At 36.3% G+C, this 24,460-nt stretch overlaps 1 protein-coding gene across 2 annotated transcripts; it reads right to left on the bottom strand.

Moving 5' to 3' along the window:
* Positions 1 to 1,153: 1,153 nt before the first annotated feature.
* On the bottom strand, positions 1,154 to 24,437 carry LOC116286690 (NACHT domain- and WD repeat-containing protein 1). Of its 2 annotated transcripts, XM_089039105.1 has the most exons (10): positions 23,962 to 24,437; positions 20,073 to 20,166; positions 13,983 to 14,373; positions 9,098 to 9,300; positions 8,670 to 9,003; positions 7,854 to 8,578; positions 7,179 to 7,391; positions 4,835 to 7,091; positions 4,134 to 4,335; positions 1,154 to 3,498 (listed from the first exon to the last, which is right to left on the bottom strand). In XM_089039105.1, exons 2-10 carry the CDS (start codon positions 20,124 to 20,126, stop codon positions 2,649 to 2,651), a joined length of 5,229 nt encoding a protein of 1,742 aa, XP_088895231.1. In that variant the 5' UTR covers positions 20,127 to 20,166; positions 23,962 to 24,437; the 3' UTR covers positions 1,154 to 2,648. The 2 variants fall into 2 exon arrangements, with proteins under 2 accessions (XP_088895231.1, XP_088895232.1); XM_089039106.1 differs by lacking the exons at positions 20,073 to 20,166; positions 23,962 to 24,437 and having other exon boundaries at positions 14,017 to 14,142.
* Between the last annotated feature and the right edge of the window lie 23 nt (positions 24,438 to 24,460).

Raw genomic sequence — 24,460 nt, 5'->3', positions numbered from 1 at the left:
ATATTTGACAACACCGTGCCTTTTTACCAGGGAAACCTGGGAGTGACAGCACCTTTTGGAATTCAAATACTTATGAATCAATCTAGCGTGAAAAAGTCTTAACAGCTATTTTTTTTTAGGGCTTTTAAAATGTTTAATAATTTTTTATATGAATATATAAGTACGCACTTAATGGCATTGGTTGTAGCTAGATGAGATGCAAAAATAGAAAAAGTACTCCTAAAAAATATGACCGTGTATTTATAGAAACTTAACAAACCAACGCTTTTGTCAGCCGAGGAGGACAGGGAACCCAATATTTCAATAGAACAAGTAGCATTCAGGGGGTATCCATGATTTTCCCATGCGGCTTGATTATTGAATTCCTGACTGACGTCTGCTACAAGTGAAAGACGTCACAACAGCTCCAATCGATGGCTGTCAGTTACGACGGATCACGCTGCGACAGATGTGTTGAAGCGCGCAGCTTCCTTCAGCGAGGCAAATTTTCATCAGTAGTACTTGCTTTAGAACGAAAGATAGTTCGACTCAATGCAATAATCATAATGTATCCGGGAAAGATGACTAAACCAAGATAGTTTGATGCCGCGCTAATATTTTCATCGATCACTATGCGGCGATTAAGAAGAGCTCAATTAACCCCAAAGTCAGTTATATCAAATCTCAATCAAGCAAAGACACTGAGGACGTAAAGAAAACCTGACAGTGACTACTCTCAGTTAGTGCCTACACCTCATACCAGCCATCTCTCATGATCGTAATTTGCATAAAAAGCCTTCACATTTAAATGTAAAGCGCCTTTGATAATATCTATATACTGAAAGGGCGCTATATATATATATATCATAAATGGTCATTATCTATATAGATTTGGCGCAACGTGTGGCTAAATAACACTTTATAACTTTTTTTCTCTATGCGATGCGATTTAATTTCATGAACGTTACTATAAAATGTCTAGTTGTGCTCTTTAATAACATCAAGAGTTTTGTGAAGATATAACTAGCTAAAAACTAGAGTGAGCTGCGTCGGTGTTTCTAATGAAACAGTAAAATGAAAGGGTAAATTATACACCGTGAAAAGATGAAAAAACTTACTGACGTTTCGGACGTTAGTCCTTCGTCGGAGTCAAACGAAGGACTAGCGTCCGAAACGTCAGTAAGTTTTTTCATCTTTTCACGGTGTATAATTTACCTTTTCATCATTACTGTTTCAAGAGTTTTGTGCTGTTTTTCGGTGATTATATCATGGTTATTGAGAGTATATATGATGTATGCATTTCATTGTCTAGGTAAAGCCTGGATTGAAGTAAATTATTATCGCAGTAGTCAATAGTCATCAATAGTCATCAATAGTCAATAGTCATCAGGTGATGGCAGTCATGACAGGAGGCAGGAATAGTTGAATCTCGTCTAATCTGATTTACATGAGAAAGAATTCAGTCCCCAGGGGAGAACGACATTTTTGGCTCATGTCATGGCTGCCCGTCACGTGATAGTACGAAGCCTCTATCAGAGCTTTTTCACATATTGTACTATTTCTAAATTATTGCATATATCAAGCCCGAAATGCACCATGATCGATGTGAAGGTCACAGCAATATGGAATTTTCCTTGAAAATTTGTCTGCACGTTTTCTGACATAATTTCTTCGACATCATGTGCACACTTTGATGCTATTTTTAGAATCTACTCTAAAGATATCTTCCAATGATATCATTTATTTGATCGTTTGATTTTCTACACGCTGCATAGTAAGCGCCCGCTCTACGCTGTTTGCTAATATTTTCTTGTGCTTTTCTTATGTTCAAATGTTCAAATCTGCCCTCAAGATGACGATGTAGGTCAAAAGCTTTGAAAAATAAATGTAAAAATACTCCATAAATTTGAACAAATTACTACGTCAATTTCCCGTCGTATTTGCCAAGCTTTTTACTTGCACATTCATATCCAGGGCAGAGTCAAAATAAGGAAAAAACCCCAAAGCGTAAGCAAACAGCGTAAAGCGCGCGCAGTAAATGCGCGTGCAGAAAAACAAATGGTTTAAAAATAGCATCAAACTGTGCACATGATGGTCACAAGGCTATATAGGGGAAATTCCTAGCTTCATTAGTTCATTTTCTCTTGCTTGAGAAATATAAAACGCGCCCACACGTCTCTGTGCTGTGATTTAAACACGCTGGGAGCTGTAGAGCATGAGAGAGAAGCAAACTTAGACGCCGAGTGTTTCGCTTGCTTTTCAAGTGCTCAACAGCTCTCAGAGTGTTTATGTTACAGTACAGAGACATAAGCAGCCCTTTTTTATTGCTTTCATAAATTTTTGTGAGCAATTTTGCATGAGCATGTCTCTGTCCTCTGATACTTGAAACACGGTGGCCAGCCAATCAGCGCGCACGTTATATCTCAAATATTTTATAAAATTACTCATGAATATGGTACATTAAACATGCAACATGCAACAAAACCTTCACGAACCTTTTTTGAAATAGCAGTATATAATATTTAAAGTTGGATTATCTTAACATCGTTGACTTGGTACACAAGACTGGCGTGTATTCCAGTCATTTGTGGTGCTCCGGTTATACAGTCATGTACTAGTACAGTGCTGTGTTTATCAGTAATAGTGCACAAGTCTCATCGTGTTTCTGGCTACATAATATTTCCACTATCGTACTTGTCGTGGTCCATTGGGTCTTTCTCTATGAATTCCCCTGACAGATCCTTTATCTCAACATCTAAAGGCAAGCCATCGTAAGGTGAAGGTGCTATCTCACTTTTGTCCACATTCTTTCCTGGGACATGCAGCCTCATTATCATAAGATTTGGATTTTCTCCAACAGCAATTACCAAGCGATTTCCAACAATGTGTACTTGGTTGGGGAATCCGTCAGTGGTGATAGTAGATAACTTTCTGCCGCTTTTCACATCCCAAGCGTGTATAGTGTTGGCTTTGGAATCCCTGGCAAATACCACCTCTCCGTCACCAGAAAGGTAAACGTTTGAGACTGTGTCACATGGTATGGTACGTAAGATTGCGCCAGTGTTGAGGTCCCAAACGTTAATACCCCCTTGACCAACACCTGTTACTATAGTGTTAGAAATAGTATTGATGGCGGCTGTCATGGAGCTTTCATAGCTGTCGGGCTTTAAGAGCTTGTATTTCACTTCTCCAGTCTCCAAATCCAAGAGATAAGGTGTGGTGTATGCCGCAATACACACTAAATACTTCCCATTATCAGAGATTTCAGCGTTGTACAAAGAAAGAACGGTGTCTTTGATGGTGATGGCCTTGTGTTGGTTGTTGGTTGTATTGAATACATATAGAGGCATGGTTGTATTTTCTGGGTGAGTTTCGCTTATGCTGCTCACCGACAGAACAGCCACCTTCCCATTACCACTCAACAGCATCTCCTGGAACCGCAGGTGTTTTTCTTTGAACTTAATAATGTCAATGACTTTCCCAGAGTTGATGTCCCATACTTTAAGGTTTTTTCTGCCTCTGTAAGGAAAGATAGCTATTTGTTTTAGGATTGATGATTCATTGAACCAGAGGCTGCACGAGATTCACGGGTTTTAAAATAGACACACGTTCACTTATATAAATTGTAATTGTGTATTGTAGACTGGCACATTTTGCTGCCATACTTAATAAAGATTGTATTATTATCATTATCATCATGGTGATGATAATCATCTTCATTATACAATCATGACCTATGTTCAATATCAATAGTTTGAGTAAGTTGACTTTCAGTGAGTTCGTACATGTTTCAGGAAAACTGATTTTACCCGAATCTTTTTTCTTGGCTTTTCGTGTCAAACAAAATGCGAATTAGTTTTTGCCTTTTTGTTATTTCTAATTAGACTATGCCAATAATTTTGCAGCCTAAATGAACAACTCATTGTTTTGTCTAATTTTTTTTGTTGATCGAAGACCAAAGCTGTAAAGGCAGTAAACAACGATGTTTTTTTTAGTTATAGTTTTAATGGTAGAAATGAGTATGATGCTTAGTAATAAAACTATTCTATTTTTTTTTTTTTTCTAATATAGTTTTTTCATTTTTTAGTAATAAAGCTAACGTGTCTGGGCGTGTAAAAATGAGACTATACATTAATTCTCAGTATTATACTTGCCTCGAGAACGATATCATTCGGTGATCGTCTATCAATCCAAATGCATTCATTCTTTTGCAGGCGCTTCCTTCCAATGTTTTCTCTATTACTCCATCTTTAAAATTGAACACTTTGTAGTGAGGGTTCTTTTCATGATAAATGAATCCAACGCCACGGGCTGAGTCTTGGGTCAGACGGATTGGATTTGGAAATACAGTCGCCCCTGTAAAAAAAATCACAACTAATAATAAACACAAACCTGAAATGCACTATGAGTGATGTGAATCTAATCAGCAAAAAGTGATCACAAGCATATCGAATTTCCCCCAAGCTTTGTCTGCACGTTTTTCCGTTATATTTTCTTTTGTGCTGACATTATTTACATATGAATCTAATATATTCCAAGCCTAAATTCCTGCAGCATGAAACATACAGCAAAACCTCCACCAATTCTTTTTGAAATCCTGTCCCTATGGTTTATTTTTAAAAAAATTTAGTGTTAATAGCTTTGGCTTTCGGTCCTTTATCAGTGCGTTATCAATGTTAGTGCGAGCTGTTGCGTTTGAATCAAGCAGCGTGCGCCTGTACCGGCTAACTTAATAGAATATGCAGGCAGTCATATCCCGTACATTGCAACGCACTGTTGACGGTTCTTGTCGAAGGACCAAAACGGCTGAACTATTAATTCTTTAATTTGTTAGAAAACGTAATAAATGTCTAACCTTTTAATTGACGGACTTTTGTTCCTGTCGAGCAGTCCCATACAGACATTTGGTTTGCCATCTGAACGGTTGCAAGGGTAATCACGTGACGACGATCAAACGATGGCGATATGGAAGTGATCTGGTCTGCAATCTTGTGTCCTTGATATTCATTAATCGTGGTGTCAGCTTGATTTTCGTCATCACCTTCGCGTGTTCTGTCATAAACACGCAGTATGAAATCTTGCCCAACAGCTAGAATGGTGTCTCCATCTCGCGTAAAAATCTTGATGCGGAAGATAGAACTTCTTAATGATCTTTCAGATTCCCCGGTCAGAAGGTTGGTGGTACAGATCTCAAACATGTCAATACCTAATGCCTTTGTTCCATCCTCGGTTATTTGGACTCGTCCCATTCCTTCCATCATTTTGAAGGTAGTAATTTCTCTAACCAGATTGCCTGTGTGAAGGTCGTAGATTCGTAGACTGTCAAGAGATCCTGGAACGACCACAACTTCGTCTCTCTTTGTAATTTTAAGATCACCGATTGAGCCAGAGTCTCCTTTATCCCTTGGAGAATTGATTTTGATTTTGTCAACCTCTCTACCTTGTTTGATATCCACAAAGTGAACGGTATTCTTGCCCTTGAGATTGTAGACAGAGTATTTCCCTCTTGCATCCAGATTTCCGATTTCATCTTCTACATTGATATCTTTAACAGGGAGGTCATGAACTACCTTGCAGTCTGAAACTTGCCAAACACGCAATGAATTCCTCGTTAATGCCACCAGAAGGTTTTCATCATCAGCGTATGCAACGGGGGGCTTCTGGTTGAAAGAAAACCAGTCATCAGCATCCACTTCAAACTGCTTCACAATTTGTACAGTTTCAGTGTTTAGTATGAAAATTGTCTTACCACCTGCTAGGAGTAGTAGATTCTTATCCTTTTGGCTGATTGAATTCATAGTTATTCGATACATTGATGGTGGTTCTGTTACGGTGAACTTACGAAGCTGCTTTCCACTCTGATAATCGATGATCTTAATCTGCAAGCCTTCACTGGTTATACTTGTTACTGCCATGGTCTTGTTGTCACTTGCAATGCTGATAAAATCATTGCCATACCCATCCAATGCAATGGTCGATACTAACGCACCTCCAGGAGCCGTCAAGAACTTGTTGTTGGGAATAAAGCATGGCACAGATGCATTTTGAGCTTGATTAAGGATTTTACAGACGTAAGGATATTTTTCTGCTCTGTCTTGAAACTTGAACATTCGGCCAAGAAGCTGCGTAGAGAACTGTTTTGGTTCGACAGAAAGGGGATGTAGCGACAAACGAAGACATTCATGCATGATCTTCACATCAGGATCACTTGGAAGAACAGAAAGATACAAGGAGAAATCTTCCAAGACATTTTCTACTGAAGTTGCTCTCAGTTTGGTCAGCAAAAATTCGAAATTACAAAGGGCTTCGTCTTTCATTGTGTCATATTTTCCAGCGTGGAACAAATGGTATGGCAGCTCACTAAGTTTCCTCAAGTTAAAAATGGGCTTTTGGTCACTTGTGTCAAACATCATGGGCTGGCTAGCGACCAACCTATCGTCTGAATGCTTTTCTCCTTTTTTGTTGACGTACGGCTTTTTCTTTCCTTCAGCCCATGTACCAAAAAGGTACGCGCTCAGGTTAGCATGGATCTTCTTTGCCTGCTCTCCAGCAAGGTACCTCTCGCGTGCCACTTCGATGAACTGTCGATGATACCAGTAAATCACTCTCGTGCCATCAGCGCCTCGGTCGATCAAGTAGTCCTTTATGCCACTTCGTATGCGGATCCATAGCAACGGTGGTAGTCGTCTTATTGGCGGCGTCCAGTACTGGTAGACATCATTCAAGACATCATCGTCAAGAGAGAGTAGATCTTCCAGTTCAGTTTCAGTGAGGCCATTTTTTGACGCTGTTATGTAACCTAGGGCGTGGCCAACAAGAACTTTTCCGTGGATTCGTTCCACTCGATCAAACAATCCACGGATGATATCTTTAACGTTAGGAGGAAGGTCCCATTCTTTAAATGGAGTGTAGGATTTCCATCGGCATGATTCATCAAAAGCCAATTTTAGGTATAATGGCAAGGGACATTCCTGAAAACTGATCATGACTTCGTGTCTTTGCTTTGGCTGTAGAGCTCTTTTTGCGGCTTTGAGCCAGTTGTCCAGTATGATATCAGCCTCATTTAAAGGGATCTGTGGAACTTCCATGAAACTTTCCTTTGGAAGCTTGAGCTATAAACGAACAAACAATTTTTTAATATTAAGACAAATGGAACTGAGCACTTATGACAGTGTGGGCCCGTTCCAAAAAGCTCTTACCCTCAGACTTGGTAGACACTGGTACTGTTCACCTGGTAGCGTAGACAACACAGCATACACATTATAAGGCAGGTCACGTGGTAACCAATCAAGAAGGCGCCCGCTATCGTCTACGGAAAGCTGATCGAGTGAATCAAGGACAAGTACCAACTTCATGTCCTTACTGGCCTTATCCAAACACTCAGGGAAAAATTCCACTAGAGATTTGATATCCTGAAGATATTTGAAATTTGAATTTAGATCATTCACTAATATGAATTTGATAATCATGCATAATTTAATATCATGCTTATTTCGTTCATCGGGGTCGATTAGAGCAGCACAGGATAAAGTTATTGGTATATATATATATATATATATATACACACACTCGATTGCAGAAACGTTGTAGTATACATTTATACATTTATACAAATATCTAATGAGATGCATAATGCAAATTAACCATTTTCAACGCTTAAAACCAACTGATTTATAATCTGTACGATCTAAAAGACAAGAAAAAAGTATTTTGACAGTCATTGAATGAGACAAACAATAAATAAAGCGATTTTTCTGCTTTGCATATCATTAAATATACTGAATAAATTAGATATGTGTATAAATGTATACTACAACCTTTCTGCAATCGATTGTGTGTGTGTATATATATATATATATAGTCATTATATTTACCTCTGGAATGTTTGCAGTTTGACCGGATATCTTGCACAGTTGCTGGCAGATGCTTTTCAGGAGTGGTCGTATGCTTGAAGACTCAGGAGAAGTTCCAATAAACCTGCAAACCATTAGAACGGACTCGCCTTCAAACCATGACTTTACATCAGTTGCCACTTTAGCCATTAAGGAGGTTTTTCCACAGCCTGATTCTCCATGTAGCACTATTGTCCTGTTGTTATTGTTTACCAGTCCGTTTTTTATTGATTCCAAAAAATCCTCTCGTCCAAAAAAGGCCTTGCACTTTTTCTGGCAGAATGACAAATGCTGGAAGATTTCCTCAGCTAACGGTTCTTTAGTGTCTGCAGTCTCGTTTTCGGCTATACCATCGCTTATCATCTCTGTTAGCTTGCCATAGAAGTCATTACAAAGCTTTTCAATGTACTGCGCATGTTCCGAAGAAGCGTCTGGATCTATGCCATTTTTGTTCCACTTTACATTGTACTGAATGACGTTTTTGTTGGGGATGGCTTTTGGAAGGTCTTTTTCTCGTAGGGTATTCAATAAAGACTGAGCTTCTTTATCTACCTCTCCAGGCGTACCCCATGTCTTGTCCATAAAGCTTCCTACCTTGGTATCTGAAATGTGCTGGTTGATGTCAGTAATGACACGCTTGAACCAAAAGGTATGGGTTGCTGGACTCTTAGCGTTAATGATGCCACGCCGAATTTCATCCTCTGTCACTATGAAACAGAATTAAGGCCAGTCAATTCTTTACTGAATATGAATAACTAATGTATACTTTGATCGGTTTATAAAAAGTGAATGTGTTACCTGATATGTGGTATTTAAGTCTATCATTCTTCTTCGTCAGTACTTTATCTGCTGCCTTTCTTAGTAGAATTTGCATTCTTTCAAACGCTGCCCACCACATACCGGACGCCTGTTTCCGTAATTCTGGGTTACCATAGTTACGATAGTCCGGAAGAACAGATGTGATTGGCCGAAGAAGATATTCCGGGGGCACGGTGTTATCATCGCGAACAAACCATAATTTTAACAGTTCAATGTCGTCTTCTTTCTCGACAGCACTTAGCAGAATCTCAAATTCAGAAGTAGGAATTTTAGGCGGGAATGGACGGTAGCCATACTTTTGACCCAAAAATGTCTACAATACCAAAGAATAAAATAAAGAGAGACTTCATCAATTTATGAAGATAACGTCAAAAAACTGACCGTTGATAACTACTGATGATACCCACGATAAAATTAGGTCCAGTAGAAAGCTTCTGACATGCGCGTATCTCCTTCATACAGAGTTCCGACGTAAGGTGATCATCAGTGGACTCGTCTCGTACTCCCCATCTCATATCCACCACCTGAAACTCATATCCTCGCTCCTGACAGAACTTCTTAATACGAGGATAGACCTGTACCATCAGCGTGTTTCGCTCTATGGATGTATCTGAAAAATGATTAGTAGTTATATATATACGGCGCTTTGTAAAAATTCTGTAAAAGTCAAGTATATCAGTATATCCATATATAAACTGATTTCCAGATTTAAAAAAAAAACAACAAAAAACAAAACAAAAAAAACCGATTTTTAACCAAAAGTTAGGCAAATATCTCTTATTATGGTTTACAATGTACACTATGATTATATTTCACCGAAAATATCGCATTTAAATTCTATTAAAACGTTTTTTTTTAACTTGAAAATTACCCATAATGCACCCGGTGGCGGTAAATATACAGCGATATACACACCCGGTTAGCTCAGTTGGCAAGAGCGTCGGTCTGTTGTGCGGGAGGTCGTTGTTCAGGCCTCGGCCCGACCAACACTCAGGGTCTTAAAATAACTGAGGAGAAGGTGCTGCCTTTGTAATTACATCTACAAATGGTTAGACCTTCACGTGGCTCGGATGATCAAGTTAATGGCGGTCCTGTCCCTAATTAACTAGAGACGTTAACAGAGGACCACAAGTTTAACAGTTGAATTACTGTCAAGTGTTATTCTCTATAAACAAAGTTAATTAATTAATTACATTTATTTATGCAGAATTTCTGATCCGACCAAGCATATAGTATATAACTATATAGGGTGCATTATGGGTAATAGACCCGCGGGATTCAAAGCGAAGTATTAAAGCATTGGTTGGCCTACCGAGTGTTGTTTATGAACAGCGCTAAAGTCAAGAGGCGGGAACTATGTATATATATATGTATATATATATATATATATATGTATGTATATATATATATATATATATATATATATATATATATATTTGTTTGAGAAGAAAAAGTCAAGACAACATTTTTCCCGACAAGCCTGTTTCGTGAATTGCTTCACTCTTCAGGGGATTTAATTAAATTTAATTAAATCCCCTGAAGAGTGAAGCAATTCACGAAACAGGCTTGTCGGGAAAAATGTTGTCTTGACTTTTTCTTCTCAAACAAATATTCTGCTCTACTTCTATCGATGTATTGAGCACTGTTTTACGGAAAATTGATTCACAGATTTCTTATATATATATATGTATGTAACAACAAAGTATGTAATGTGGTCTATACATCATTACACCTCTTGTATATAAATATCACAGTAATAGGAATATGTTTCATTAAAGTCTGTCTGATGAGTGCGTAAGCACGAAACTCGGAGTTACAGTGAACATGTCTCGTCTTTAATCCAATCTTTACTATATATATATGTATGTATATATATACACTCGATTGCAGAAACGTTGTAGTATACATTTATACATATGTCTATTTATAATTTAATGATATGCAAAACAGAAAAATCGCTTTATTTATCGTTTGTTTCATTCAATGACTGTCAAAAAATATTTTTCTTGTCTATTAGATTGCACAGATTATAAATCAGTGGGTTTTAAGCGTTGAAAATGGTTATTTTGCATTATGCATCTCATTAGATATTTGTATAAATGTATACTACAACGTTTCTGCAATCGAGTGTATATATATATATATATATATATACAGCCGTTTGCAAAAATTATGACCGCTTGCAATATATATACAAGTATATCAAAAGCATGGCAAAAATTATGGGATAGCCTCCCTTTTATTTTTTTCGAGTTGTCTATCACTAGGGCTTTCTGAAAAAATTGTCAAGAAAGATATCCCGCCTTGTCTGATATACTTTCGATATACTTGTATTTATATTTGAAACGGCCATAATTTTTGCAAATGGCTGTGTATATATGCATATATATATATACATATATAGTAAAGATTGGATTAAAGACGAGACATGTTCACTGTAACTCCGAGTTTCGTGCTTACGCACTCATCAGACAGACTTTAATGAAACATATTCCTATTACTGTGATATTTATATACAAGAGGTGTAATGATTATTTACAAAAGAAGTATTGTTCGGAAAGGAGTTAATTAGCTAGGCCTGGATTTCTATTGTTCATCAGATAGAACTTGTTTTCATGTCGGCATTTGGAGATCAATTCGGATCGCTTGTTTAAAAGAGTGTCGCTGTTTGCTTTGATGATAAGTAGCTTTTCTGTTAAGCACAGGTCACACCTCTTAGAAATGTTGCTGTATGGTCTGGCTGAAGTGATGATTGTCCATTCTATGTTGTAGTCTTTGTTGTTATCTTTAAGGTCCCAGATGTATTTAGAAAGTTCGGTGCTGTTAGCGTATTTTCTATTTCGCAGAGATAGTTTGTGCTGAGTGTATCGTTGTTTGAATGTTCCTTCTGTCAGGCCAATGTAGTTTTTCCCAGTAGTGTCCTCGTTTGTTGTGACATGAGCGTTGTAGATGATGCTGGAGGAGAGGCAGTTGTTGTTTAGAGGGCATTGATCTTTTTTACGGCAGTTGCATGTTTTCTCAGAGGTGGTGGCGGGATCGGTATCGGTGTTGAAGATTTTCTTGTTGTGTTTGGTAATGTTGGTTTTCATGTTTTCCATGCAGCTGTAGCTCACTTTGATATTGTTCTTATTGAAGATCCGGTGAAATCTGTGGTGCTTGGGAAAGTGTTTGTGTATGAGCTTCAGGAAGATGCTTCCGACGTTGGTTTGTACATTCTTGCTGTATGGAGGGTTGTACCAGATGATGTTCCGTTGTCTGTTTCTTTTTGAATGTGTAGATGGTTTATGGTTGTTGTAGGTCAGGGTTTTGGTATATCCGCTGGAATTCAGGGCATGTTCATAGATGGGTTTGGCTTTGTCGAATTCGGTCTTGTTGCAGGATATGTTGGATATTCTACGGTTGATGGCGTCTGGTAGTTGTTTGATTATGTTGGGCGGATGATTCGACTTTGTGTTGATGTATAATGGCTGGTCGTTAGGCTTTCTGTAGGGGCAGTACGTTTCGTTTGCCAGGTCAAAGGTTACGTCAAGGAAGTTAACTATTTTCAGGTTCGTCTGTATGGTGATGTTAAGGCCGTGGTGCTTGAATAGTTTCGTTATGTCCTTTCTGATTCTGTCTGCTTGTGGTCCTGATGTATTCTTGAAAACAGCAAGTCCATCGTCTCTGTATAGTCCTATATAGTCCTTCCCGTATTTAGCGCATAGTTTGTTGAGGATGAATAGACCGACTAGCTCACAGATTTCCGCGCCATCGTAGCTCCCCATGGTAACATCGAACATATTGCCTTTCTTCTTGATCCAGGGAGTGCCGTTGTTGAATAGTAGTGATTTGCGGGCGTGCATAATAATGTCAATGTCTCTGGCCGTGATTGTGCAGTATTTCTTGGCGAAGGACAATGCGTCTGTTAGAAGTTTCTCTGTGATGGAAGGGTAGAAGTTTTCAATGTCGAAGATAGCGAATGTATGTTGGTGCTTGTTGGGTATGTTGGAGAACCAGTATAGACCACATTACATACTTTGTTATATATATAAATATATATATATATACATATATATATACATATATATATACATATATATATACATACATATATATATACATATACTGCGGTTTGCATTAAACTTTGACCATTTGTGCATATATACAAGTATATCAAAAGTATATCAAAAATTATAAAATATGATCCCTGATATTTTTTTTCGAGTTGTCTAGCATTAGGGCTTTCTGGAAAAAATATCGGGGATGACATCCCATAATTTCTGATATACTTTTGATTTACTTGCATATATACACACCTACTTGCAAGAACGTTGTCATACGATATTAGAACATTAGTGATTTAGTGAGAAAGGAATACATTAAAAGACAAAAGAAAAAGTTCAGCTTCAGTGATCTTCTTTTGTTTTTTTAATATAATTCCTATCCCACTAAATCACTAATGTTCTATTTTCGTATGACAACGTTCTTGCAAGTAGGTGTAGATAAATGGTCAAAGTTTATGCAAACCGCAGTATACACTTATTTCAATAAAGTTAGTCACCTGAAAAGCTATAAAGCTGAAGCCGACCATAAAGCCGACTATAAAGCTAAGGGCCACTGGGTTTTCAGTACGATGTGTTTTATTGTAACATTTGTGTGTCCCCTCTTTAAATAAAGTTTTATTATTATTATTATTATTAATTATGGGTAGATTTATTTTACACGTTTAACCGCTTGATAACTGTTCATGGACTTGTGAATCTTTTACCGGTTACAGTCTCACCTCTTCTGAGCATCATCGAGCTGCAGTTTGTATTTAAAAAGCTTTGTATATATATGTTTTTTTGATAAGAAAAGTTTCCCATGATGCTCAGCGATTCCAGCTTTCGAGGTTTTTGGTGACTAACTTTATTGAAATAAGTGTATATTATATATATACTGCGGTTTGCAAAAACTTTGACCATTTGTGCATATATAAAAATATATCAAAAGTATATAAAAAACTATGGGATATGATCCCCGATATTGTTTTCGAGTTGTCTAGCACTAGGGCTTTCTGGAAAACATTTCGGGGATGACATCCCATTATTTCTCATATACTTTTGATATATTTGTATATATGCACAAATGGTCAAAGTGTATGCAAACCGCAGTAGTATATATATATATACAGCATTATGCATAAACTTTGACACTTTTATGTACATATATCAAATGTCCGTTTTTTTCCGTGTTGGGAGAAGCACGAGCACGACGCGTAGCGGAGTGCTTTATAATAGTTATTTTATTATAATGCATAATACTATTCAATACCTGTAAATGTCGAACTAGTAAATATCCTCACTACCTTGAGATTTTCTGGAAACTCCGTGTCTAAACCACCCACAAGAGCCTTGTGCATTTTCTCGCTGTAGTCTGTAAGATCACCACGAACACTACCATCTTCACTTTCATTATCTTTGAGATCTTGGACTTCATCATCTTTTTCCTTTTGTTCTTCTTCTTCGAATCCCTCATTCTCGTCCTCTTTCTCTTCTTCTTCTTCTTCTTCTTCTTCTTCTTCTTCTTCTTCTTCTTCTTCTTCTTCTTCTTCTATATTTTCGACCACCTCCTCCTCTTCTTGTTCGTCATCGTAATTCCTCTTGGTCTCCTCTTCGACACCTTGATCTGTTGCCTTTGCCTTGTCTTTCTTTTTTTTCCATTTCTAAATAAGAAACTCAGGTCAGGACATGGTACGCCATCTTTATCTAAGGACGCATTTATGTTATTTTAATATAATTTTAATAATTTATTATTAGTAGTATTTTTTCAAGGTGGTATAACAGGAAGTAAATTTTCAAAATTCAAAACATCATTAATTGTAATCTTTAATCACTTCTTAATCATACAGTTCATTTTCTCAATTTGCCGAAATGGCTACATGGTAAATATTTCAGAAATGATATTTTTCTTATTTTTTAGCCAAATGCCACGAAATTAACAAGGAAATCTAAACGATGTATCGTTCTAGGAGATAAACCAATAAAAACTAAAAAAATTAAGAGATTAAAAAAAATTCTCTAACTTGTAGATTCTTTTCTTTTTGATATGTTTTACTTATTACCAAGATTAAATCTACGACAGTGAGAAAACTCATCTTTTTTCGTTTGAGTCCTAACCAAACTATTTAGAAATAGTTTAAAACAAATTGTGTATTTCTTTTGTCAGTAGTTATAAAGTGCTAGTCTTACGACTGAAAATATTAATAATGCAAAAAAATCCACGATTTTGTATATGCTCAAATAGGTTATAATGTTCACCATTATAAAACAATAATTGGTTCGAAAAAGAAACTTTTCCCGTCTGAATTTTACTTCCGCAAATTGTTAAAAGCTCGTCCGCCATTTCTATGAACAGCGATTTTGTCGTTGCATTTTAACTTATGTGTGACATCATATGCGCAACTGGCATCCTTTTTATTCACATTGACTCTACAGCAATCCCTGTAAAAAGGCATGACTTGGTTTAAGGCTTGTTTTAAAATAAAAAATAGTCAAAATTTGGTTGCAATTATACATTGTGAAAAGCCGCGAATTTTGAAGGGTGGCGCGTATGACGTCACTTCCATCGAATCACTAAAAGTTTTGCCAGGAACGCAATCGCAATCGCGGACTCAAATGGCCAAACTTTACCGACTAAATACAACATCTTCCCAGTCTCGTATCGAAAAAGGATTTTGACAGTAATCTATGTTACATATCTAGTTTTCATATGGTACAATTTCCAGGGATGGTGTCATTTTCGTAAGACTAGCACTTTAATGTTTTGCTTGGTTTACGATAACCTCCAATTTTTTCTCCTTCGTGCTTGGGTTAATTATTATCTATGAAAATATTTGGTCCACCATGACATATTTTTTTGTCAGTGTGGTCTTCTCTATAACATACAATAAAGTAGTGTTCGTTGTTATGCTTTTTCAATGAAATGTTCATTTGAATTGTATAGATTTTTATAGCGGAGCTCCCGAAAGAAAAATGGTAAACCATGAAGTTGATTTTTCATGGCTTGGCTGACGTCACTTCCGTCCTAACTTACATACATATGGTGTCCGTGTAAACAGGAATCCCGATTGGCTGAATGAACGTGAAAGACAAAGGGATTTTGAGGCAAAACTTCACGGATAAACGAAGAGAAAATGAGCGTGAAAGACAAATGAATTTAATTGAGGCAAAACTTCACGGATGAAGAAAAAGAAAATGAACGTGATAGACAAAGCAATTTGATGGAAAAGTTGACGGATGAACAAAGAGAAAATGAACGTGAAAGACAAAGGAATTTGAGGCAAAATTTCAGCTTAAGACAGAAAGAAAAGGAGAAGTTAAGAAAGAGACGTGCAAGACAAATCTGTGAAGGAATACCTCGAAATGGATATCATTACGAATCTAAAAGCTCAAAGATATCGAGTGCATTTTTCTCCCGTGCCCTGTTAGCATGTCTAGTACTTTTTCTTGTTTTTAATTCATTCTCCTTTGCTTTTATTACATTAAGAAAGCCGTATTTTTGTGACACTTTTTTAATAAGAAATTTGAACCATTTTTAAAATTTCTTCAAGTGAAAAGTAATGATGATAAGTAAGAAAAGGAAAATAGGTATTGTTTCCGAGATAATCGGCCTGCAGACTCCATGATTGCCCAAATGCAGCCTAGTAAATTATTCTACAATATCACATGTATATTTTTGACAAAAAGACGAGGAAATACATTGATTTCCATATTTATTCCTCTCAGTGCTCTAAATGAGTATCATACAGACGAACCAAATTTGTTTTACAAAATAATATTTTTTTGTTGCGTTAGAAAGATTATAAGAGAATTCTTTTCGTATTCAAGCAGTGAGCGCCAAAAACGCGCGGTAAACTGAAAAATCCCTCCTTTTTGTAGCCTTATATCTTTTTTCATTATTTGAATACCCTAAAAGTGAACTTCAAATGACAGAATTTTGAAAAACATTCATAGAATAATTTTGAAGATCCGGTACTACCTTAAGTAATATTAAACATAAATTCAAAGTCTAAAAATATCGGCAATGGAACTTCGTCGAAGAATATTCCAAGAACAAATCTAGCCCCTAGGGATGGAGGAGGGGGGGGGGGGGGGGGAATGGGGTTGGGGGAATTGTATAAAAAATTCCTAAGTGTGAGAGTATACTGGCGCAAAAAAAAAACAAACAAACAAACAAACAAACAAACAAAGCAAAAAAAAAAAAAAAAAAAAAAAAAAACAACAAAAAAAACAAAAAAAAAAAAAAAAAAAACCACAATGTATTCCACTGCGCATGTTTTTTATTATGTGAAGAATTATCTTGATCTCGAATAAAAATAAATAAAGATTTTTTCACCCGATTTTATTTTTACCTTTCAGTTTCATTTAAATTGGGCTCCCTATGACTTCCGTATCGGAAGCTCCGCTTTTAGGCAGTGCCTAAATATATATATAGAGGATATTACATGGGCGCGCGGAGAAACGAATTTTATCTTCGAGTGTTCCATTGATATCTCACGAGTGAGCGCAGCGAAAAAGTGAGATATCTAAATTGAACACGTTTATTATATAGATATCGATGAAACTTAAATGAAACACAAGCTCAAAAATTCTTTATTAAAATACGTTACTATGTCAACAGCGATATCTTCACGTGTGAAAGATATGGTATCTCCCACTGGTGAAAGATATCAAGTGTTCGACACTAGAGAACACCTGGTATTTCATCGATATCTATATAATAAATATTAGTATAGTATAGTGTATAGTGTATAGCAATTTTACCTGTTACGTTGTATAACGTGTAACGATGTTGTATGTTTACCTGTTAGGCTGTATAACGTGTAACATTGTGGTAAGGTGTATAGTATGATTACCTGTTAGGTTGTGTAACGTGTAGCGTTGTGGTAAGGTGTATGGTATATTTACCTGTTACGCTGTATAACGTGTAACGATGTGGTAAGGTGTATAGTATGTTTACCTGTTACGCTGTATAACGTGTAACGTTGTGGTAAGGTGTATAGTATGTTTACCTGTTAGGCTGTGTAACGTGTAACGAGGGGTGGCAAGGTGTATAGTATGTTTACCTGTTACGTTGTATAACGTGTAAAGATGTTGTATGTTTACCTGTTAGGCTGTGTAACGTATAAAGATGTTGTAAGGTGTTTAGCATGTTTACCTGTTACGTTGTATAACGTGTAACGATGTTGTATGTTTACCTGTTAGACTGTGTAACGTGTAACGATGTGGTAAAGTGTATGGTATGCTTACCTGTTAGGCTGTGTAACGTGTAACGATGTTGTAAGGTGTATAGTATGTTTATCGGTTACGCTGTGTAACGTGTAACGATGTTGTAAGATGTATAGTATGTTCAGAAACTGGTCATAAAGTATAGGGGGGGGAATCAGAATAGAATCAATGTTTTTTATCCTGGCCCAGCATAAAATGATGCTGAAAATGGGAGGACCCAACCCCAGTTTAGAAGCAAAATTGCAGATGACCCACCCCTGAAAAAATTCTAAATCCCAAAAGAATTTTCTTGGTTGCACACGTCATTGTAACATTGACTGCTTCGGCTTCTTCTTTCTCTGTCATCGTTTTCCTCACTATCAGTAATTCCTATTTCATGAGTAACAATGTCAGTTTATTCGTCGCTATCCAAATCTTCAGTTTCCTTATTAGTGTCCTCATATGAATTATCATCATCTTCAGTGTCCTCGCGTGAAGTGAATCTTCCTTCTAGCTCTTCCTCTGTTGTACTTGTCGTAGTATTTAAAAGCTGCATAGACAGCCAAGCATTTATTACTTGGACTTTCTCACTTTTGTACATTTTGAATTGAGTTTGAGCAAATTGTGCTTTTTTAAAAAGAGGTCCAAGACTGCAACCCTCTGCTTCTTAAGTATTCCGCTTTCTTGTAGGTCTTTCCATTCATAGTCTTTGTATGCTTTAAGTTTCTCTGCATGCTTCCTTATTTTGTTTTTCTTTTCATTTGCCCTTTTATTTTTTTTCATTCGAAGGTACTACAGATGTTCTACATACTTCCTAATCCTCTGCAAGTGCAAATTTTCTTGAGAAATTCTGATGATGACAATTATAATACTACTCTATTTTGTAATGGCCCTACCCTTTTTAGTTGTCAAATTTTATCAACAGCCCATCCCTTTGAAGGAGTTCAAAATTATGTGACCCACCCCCTGATTTTGCCCCCCCCCCAACTCCCCTATACTTTATGACCATTCCCTTACCTGTTATGCTGTATAACGTGTAACGATGTTGTAAGGTGTATAGTATGTTTACCTGTTAGGCTCTAAAACTTATAACGATGTGGTAAGGTGTATAGTATGTTTACCTGTTACGTTGTATAACATGTAACGATGTGATAAGGTGTATGTTATGTGGCAAGGTGTACAGTCAATTGCGCACTGATCTATATGTTACTATAGAGGTAAGAATATCAAGAGTAAAGGATTTTCTTTTCCAGATGGCAGAAAGCTAAAATCTATAGAAGATGATGATTGTTATAAGCATTTGGGTGTGCTCGAAGCTGATGTCATTCTACAAATAGAAGTAAAGGCTGAAGGCTGAAACAAATTCTTAAGTCGAAACTAAATGGAGGAAACCTCATAAAAGCAATCGAGCTGTATCATCAAATCGCTACTAACAGTGGAGGAATAGTCAGTTGGACAAAGAATGATCTCCAAGAAATGGACCGAAAAGCCAGAAAGTTGTTGTGCATGTATGGAGTTCGTCAACCGTATCTATTCACCAAGAACTGAGTGAGGGCCTGGCCTTATCAGCATTGAAGACTGCATCAGGATGGAAGAAAGAAGGCTTGCACGGTATTTAAAAAAGAAGACAAATTAGCGCACTTGGTAAAGGTTCAGTAGATTATGGTATGTCAGTTAATATGCCAGTTTGAAGTCTTAGTGCTTGGGAAAATGCTACTCCAGGAAAATATCGTATTATATCTTATTATCCTGAGGTTGGAATAAAATGATCAATAATAGCATAGTCACTGACACATTTGTCATAAGGCAATTCAAACGAACAAGAATCAGCAAAGCCTAGGCGGAAGCCGCATTAGTTGTAACATAAGAAAGCAAAGTAAAAAATAAAGATACCATAATCATATAATCATCATCATCATCATAATCATAATCATCAATATAATCCTATTGATTCGAATACGATAAATATATAAAGTAGCTTAAATAAAATCCTAATATCCAACATAGTTCTATAATACTATACTAATCGTCAACCCTATTCATTAAAAACATTTTTTAAAGTATTTAATCTTTAACTATTAAATTTTACTATACATATTTTAAAATAAAAAAATGGCACTACTTCAAAATACAAGTTCAAAACGGTGTACCATACCTGTGCAGTGGCCACGGCTCCAAGCTTCTTCTCCTTGCTGCTTCCAGAGCCCATTTTCGGTGATCTTCACAATTTCCAACTCTGAGCTTACCAGCTTGTACATGTAAGAAAGAAAAAAAAAACTGTCTTGATAATGGCTCACTTTATATTGATGAAGAATATTTATAAATTTCAGCCAATCACAAACGAGCGTGGTATGGTTGGCCAAATGTTGCAAAATTCAACAGCATGTATATTTATATTCAGCAAAATATAATTACATTCAACAATAAAATTGTGTTCAAATTCAACCTTCGTTATTCATATTCAACACTTATATTTGCATTCAACTACAAAATTGTGTTCAAATTCAACCTTCGTTATTCATATTCAACACTTATATTTGCATTCAACTACAAAATTGTGTTCAAATTCAACCTTCGTTATTTATGTTCAGCACATCATGTCTATTCAACTTCAATGATACATATTTCTATTCAAGGCTGCCTTCGTTTATCTATACACATTATATAATTCGGCATGCAACAACAACTTGTATCCAACTTCAACCTTCGATTTATGTTCAAGACCAAGACCTAAATACTCGTTCAAGACTTCTTACGTAAGTTCCCGGACATTGGCGAATATTCATTTTCGATATCAGTAAAGCCAATTTTCTTCTCAATACCAAGCTCTCATACTCGTCGCCATAGAGTCCAACGTGACACGAGTAAGAGTCGAGCTATATCTTTCCAAGTGAAGCCTAGCTTTCTGAACTGCAGTAGGGTGTCTTCTTCGATTTTGAACTTAGGTCTCCCTGGTCCAGTATTTTCACATCTCTCGGGTGGCTGAACTGAGTAGACAGCTAAATGTGTACAGTTCGGGGTGCTTCTTAGCTCGAGTTCTTGCAATTTACGACACCATCTGTGAAACAAAATCTTAAGATTCCTAGCAACTTCGCTCATCTCTTCTTTGCGTTCATACAACAATACAAATACAATACAATAACTTTATTTATACTTGAATTACAAGATAGCAAGTACATGCTAATATCTCCAAGTTATAAATAACCTAAACTAAAAATTAAAATTACATGATGCTAATATAAAAATATGGATGTAAACAATGAAATAAATATATGTATATATGTAAAATAAAATTAAAATAGAATTATCCTCTACAAAAGGTACAACAGTCAATATCAAATTTGACTTTGGAAATTTCCGATTTAAATTTACTTAATTCGTGCAACAATCTCATGTTGTTTGGAAGAGAATTCCATAACTTACTACCCTGATAAGCCAAGGAATGAAGACCATAACTAGTGGTGTTTACTCTAGGTACTATAAGAATGTTATAACCCCGTAAATTAATGCTACAATTACGTAGTGTAAATAACTTAGAAATATATTCAGGAACCAGTCCGTGCAGAGCCTTAAATACTAATATTAAAATATTGTGCATTCTCCTATTATACAAAGTAGGATGATTAATACGCAACAATAATTCCTCATATGTGCTTTTATGATCATTATAAATAAAACGCAAAGCGCGTTCATTAAGTTTTTCTAATTTGGTTGAATTACCTCTCCCGCAATGATGCCATACAATAGAACAATAATCTAAATGAGGTAAAAAATAGGCATTATATAATTTGACTTTGGCATCAGTATTAATTAGTTTCTTATGTCTTTGTAAGACTTGAATTTGCTTGCCAACCTTCCGTGCTATCTCTGTAATGTGTTTGCTGAATTTTAAATCTCTATCGATAGTTACACCTAGTAACTTGACATCATCTGCAAGACTGACCACCTCACTACCAATGGAAAAACAAGGTGTGTTTATGCCCTTGCTCTTGCCTAGCCACATGGTAGTACATTTATCAGGATTCATCATGAGGCCGTTGGAGCAGAACCACGAATGAGCAGTGAGAAGATCAGACTGCAGATGCCTATGTAGTAGAGAAACATCATTACTAACATCAAAGATCTGGGTATCATCAGCATATGAACTAACCTTAGACTGAAGCTCAGATAATAACAAATCATTGAGGAAAATATTGAAGAGGAGAGGGCCTAATACAGACCCTTGAGGAATTCCTCTGATAAGTGGGCTCCAATCAGAAAACTGGTCACCCAATTTAACTCTCTGAAAACGATCCGTAAGATAATTCCCTATAAGTGAACAACTATTAAAGGATAAACCATAAGCAGCAAGTTTAGCTAGAAGTAAGTCATGTGGCAAGCTGTCAAATGCCTTGGACAAATCAATACCAATAATAGATGCAAAATGCTGCTTGTCCAGACCACTCCTAAACTCTTCTAATAAATTAAGCAAAGTAGTCTCGCAGCTATAATGCTTACGATAAGCTGACAAAAACTGGGACAGCCTGTCACAAAAGAAATTATTTAACTGACCTGCAATGACTCGTTCAAAGATATTACCAAAGGCAGCTAAGGTAGTAATGGGTCGATAGTTACCCTTCGAATATTCAATGCCCTTTTTATATATAGGTGTGACCTGACCCAACTTCCAACAAGTAGGGAAAGTACATGTCATAATAGCATAATTAAATAAATTAGAGATAACTCGAGAAATAACAGGAATACTATCTTTAACTAGGCGAATAGGAATGTTATCATAACCTGACGACTTTGATGAAGAAAGAGAAAGCACTATATCAGTAATAGTAGAAGCACAAGTGGTATGAAAGCTAAACTGATTATTCTGATGTTCATGTCCGGGAACTTACGTAAGAAGTCTTGAACGAGTATTTAGGTCTTGGTCTTGAACATAAATTGAAGGTTGAAGTTGGATACAAGTTGTTGTTGCATGCCGAATTATATAATGTGTATAGATAAACGAAGGCAGCCTTGAATAGAAATATGTATCATTGAAGTTGAATAGATATGATGTGCTGAACATAAATAACGAAGGTAGAATTTGAACACAATTTTGTAGTTGAATGCAAATATAAGTGTTGAATATGAATAACGAAGGTTGAATTTGAACACAATTTTGTAGTTGAATGCAAATATAAGTGTTGAATATGAATAACGAAGGTTGAATTTGAACACAATTTTGTAGTTGAATGCAAATATAAGTGTTGAATATGAATAACGAAGGTTGAATTTGAACACAATTTTATTGTTGAATGTAATTATATTTTGTTGAATATAAATATACATGCTGTTGAATTTTGCAACATTTGGCCAACCATAGCGTGGTTCGTGTTGTTTGTTTTAGGCTTGAATTTTTTAAACACAGTCGACCAAAGATTAAAATTATATTCCTGTGTTTCTGCGTTAAATATATAAAAAACGCTTTTCGTAACCGTATTAATTCGTTTAATGTTCGGCCGACTGGAGGTATAGGTTATTATTTATACGATAGACCTGAATAAAAGTTTCTTTAAGATCAGCTCTTTGCAATTCATTTAGGACGCGAAGTTGCTCGACTGATCGTGAATCGTGAAAATAATGAGCATATTTTTCTTGTTTACAACAAATATATATCGTATATGTATATATCGATCCGGTCCAGATGTTTAGTAGAAGTTCAGTTGAAATAATAATAGAACACACGGAATCTTCTAGCTACAATATAACTATTCAAAGTGAATCTTTAAAGAGAGCATCTTTAAAGAGAGCATGCCCCCATGGAATATAGAAATCGAACGGTAATTCTGGTTATAAACGCTTGTAAACGCTTAAAAAGTTTATTACTGCAAGTGCATATGATTCATGTATTAAACTTAAATTGTCGGATTCAGCAGAGCTCTGCTGTTTCAGCATAGTCCCCTCGATTAACTATGGTTTCAGTGATGGCTGGTTACTTAACTTTAACTCGAATGAACTGGATACAGGGTCATTTACTAAGCAAATATTTTGTAGTCTAAACGTTCGCTTACCTGACAAAACGACGCCTTGCTGAGACTTGTACCTTGGTTTAAGAAGGCTTATAGAAGGTGTGCCGTTAGGATGTTACGAGCGACTTATTTTTCTTGTCAGGCATGATTTCCTTTATAAATGCATGACGTCAGTAGTAGCTCGACCGCATAACTTTTTATTTATTGCTAAAAACATTTAGTGAAGTAATAAAAACAACAATAGTACACTAATAAACCATACAGATGCCATGTTTTTTGGGTTGTTTTGTTCGAAAGTTAAGATCCATTTATAGCTGAAGCGTTAATAGGATGACAGCATTGTATGACAGGTGTCCAGCCGTGCGTTTAGATACTAACCTGAATAACTTGTAGCTAACTAAGTTTGCCCTTGTCTTAAACATAGTTGACAACCCTGTCTTAACAGGGAAACGGTAGATGACAAAACCTTTTGGAATTCAATACTTATGAATCAATCTAGCGTGAAAAAGTCTTAACAGCTATTTTTTTTAGGGCTTTTAAA

This window comes from Actinia tenebrosa, unplaced genomic scaffold, assembly GCF_029948245.1.
Source record: "Actinia tenebrosa isolate PJP-AT-01 unplaced genomic scaffold, QUT_ActTen_1.0 PGA_scaffold6__47_contigs__length_16458017, whole genome shotgun sequence".
Lineage (NCBI taxonomy): Eukaryota > Metazoa > Cnidaria > Anthozoa > Actiniaria > Actiniidae > Actinia > Actinia tenebrosa.
Note: the sequence above shows the minus strand (reverse complement) of the source record. Positions and strands in the feature narration are given on the sequence as shown.

Bases quoted from the DNA above. Each gene is read 5' to 3' on its own strand.
- LOC116286690 (XM_089039105.1), bottom strand. From the start codon at position 20,126: ATGGGCTCTGGAAGCAGCAAGGAGAAGAAGCTTGGAGCCGTGGCCACT. The intron at 9,301-13,982 runs GTATTGAATAGT...ATCATTTTTCAG, and splicing joins TACTAGTTCGACATTTACAG to ATACATCCATAGAGCGAAAC. The intron at 8,579-8,669 runs GTAACACATTCA...TCTGTTTCATAG, and splicing joins ACTTAAATACCACATATCAG to TGACAGAGGATGAAATTCGG.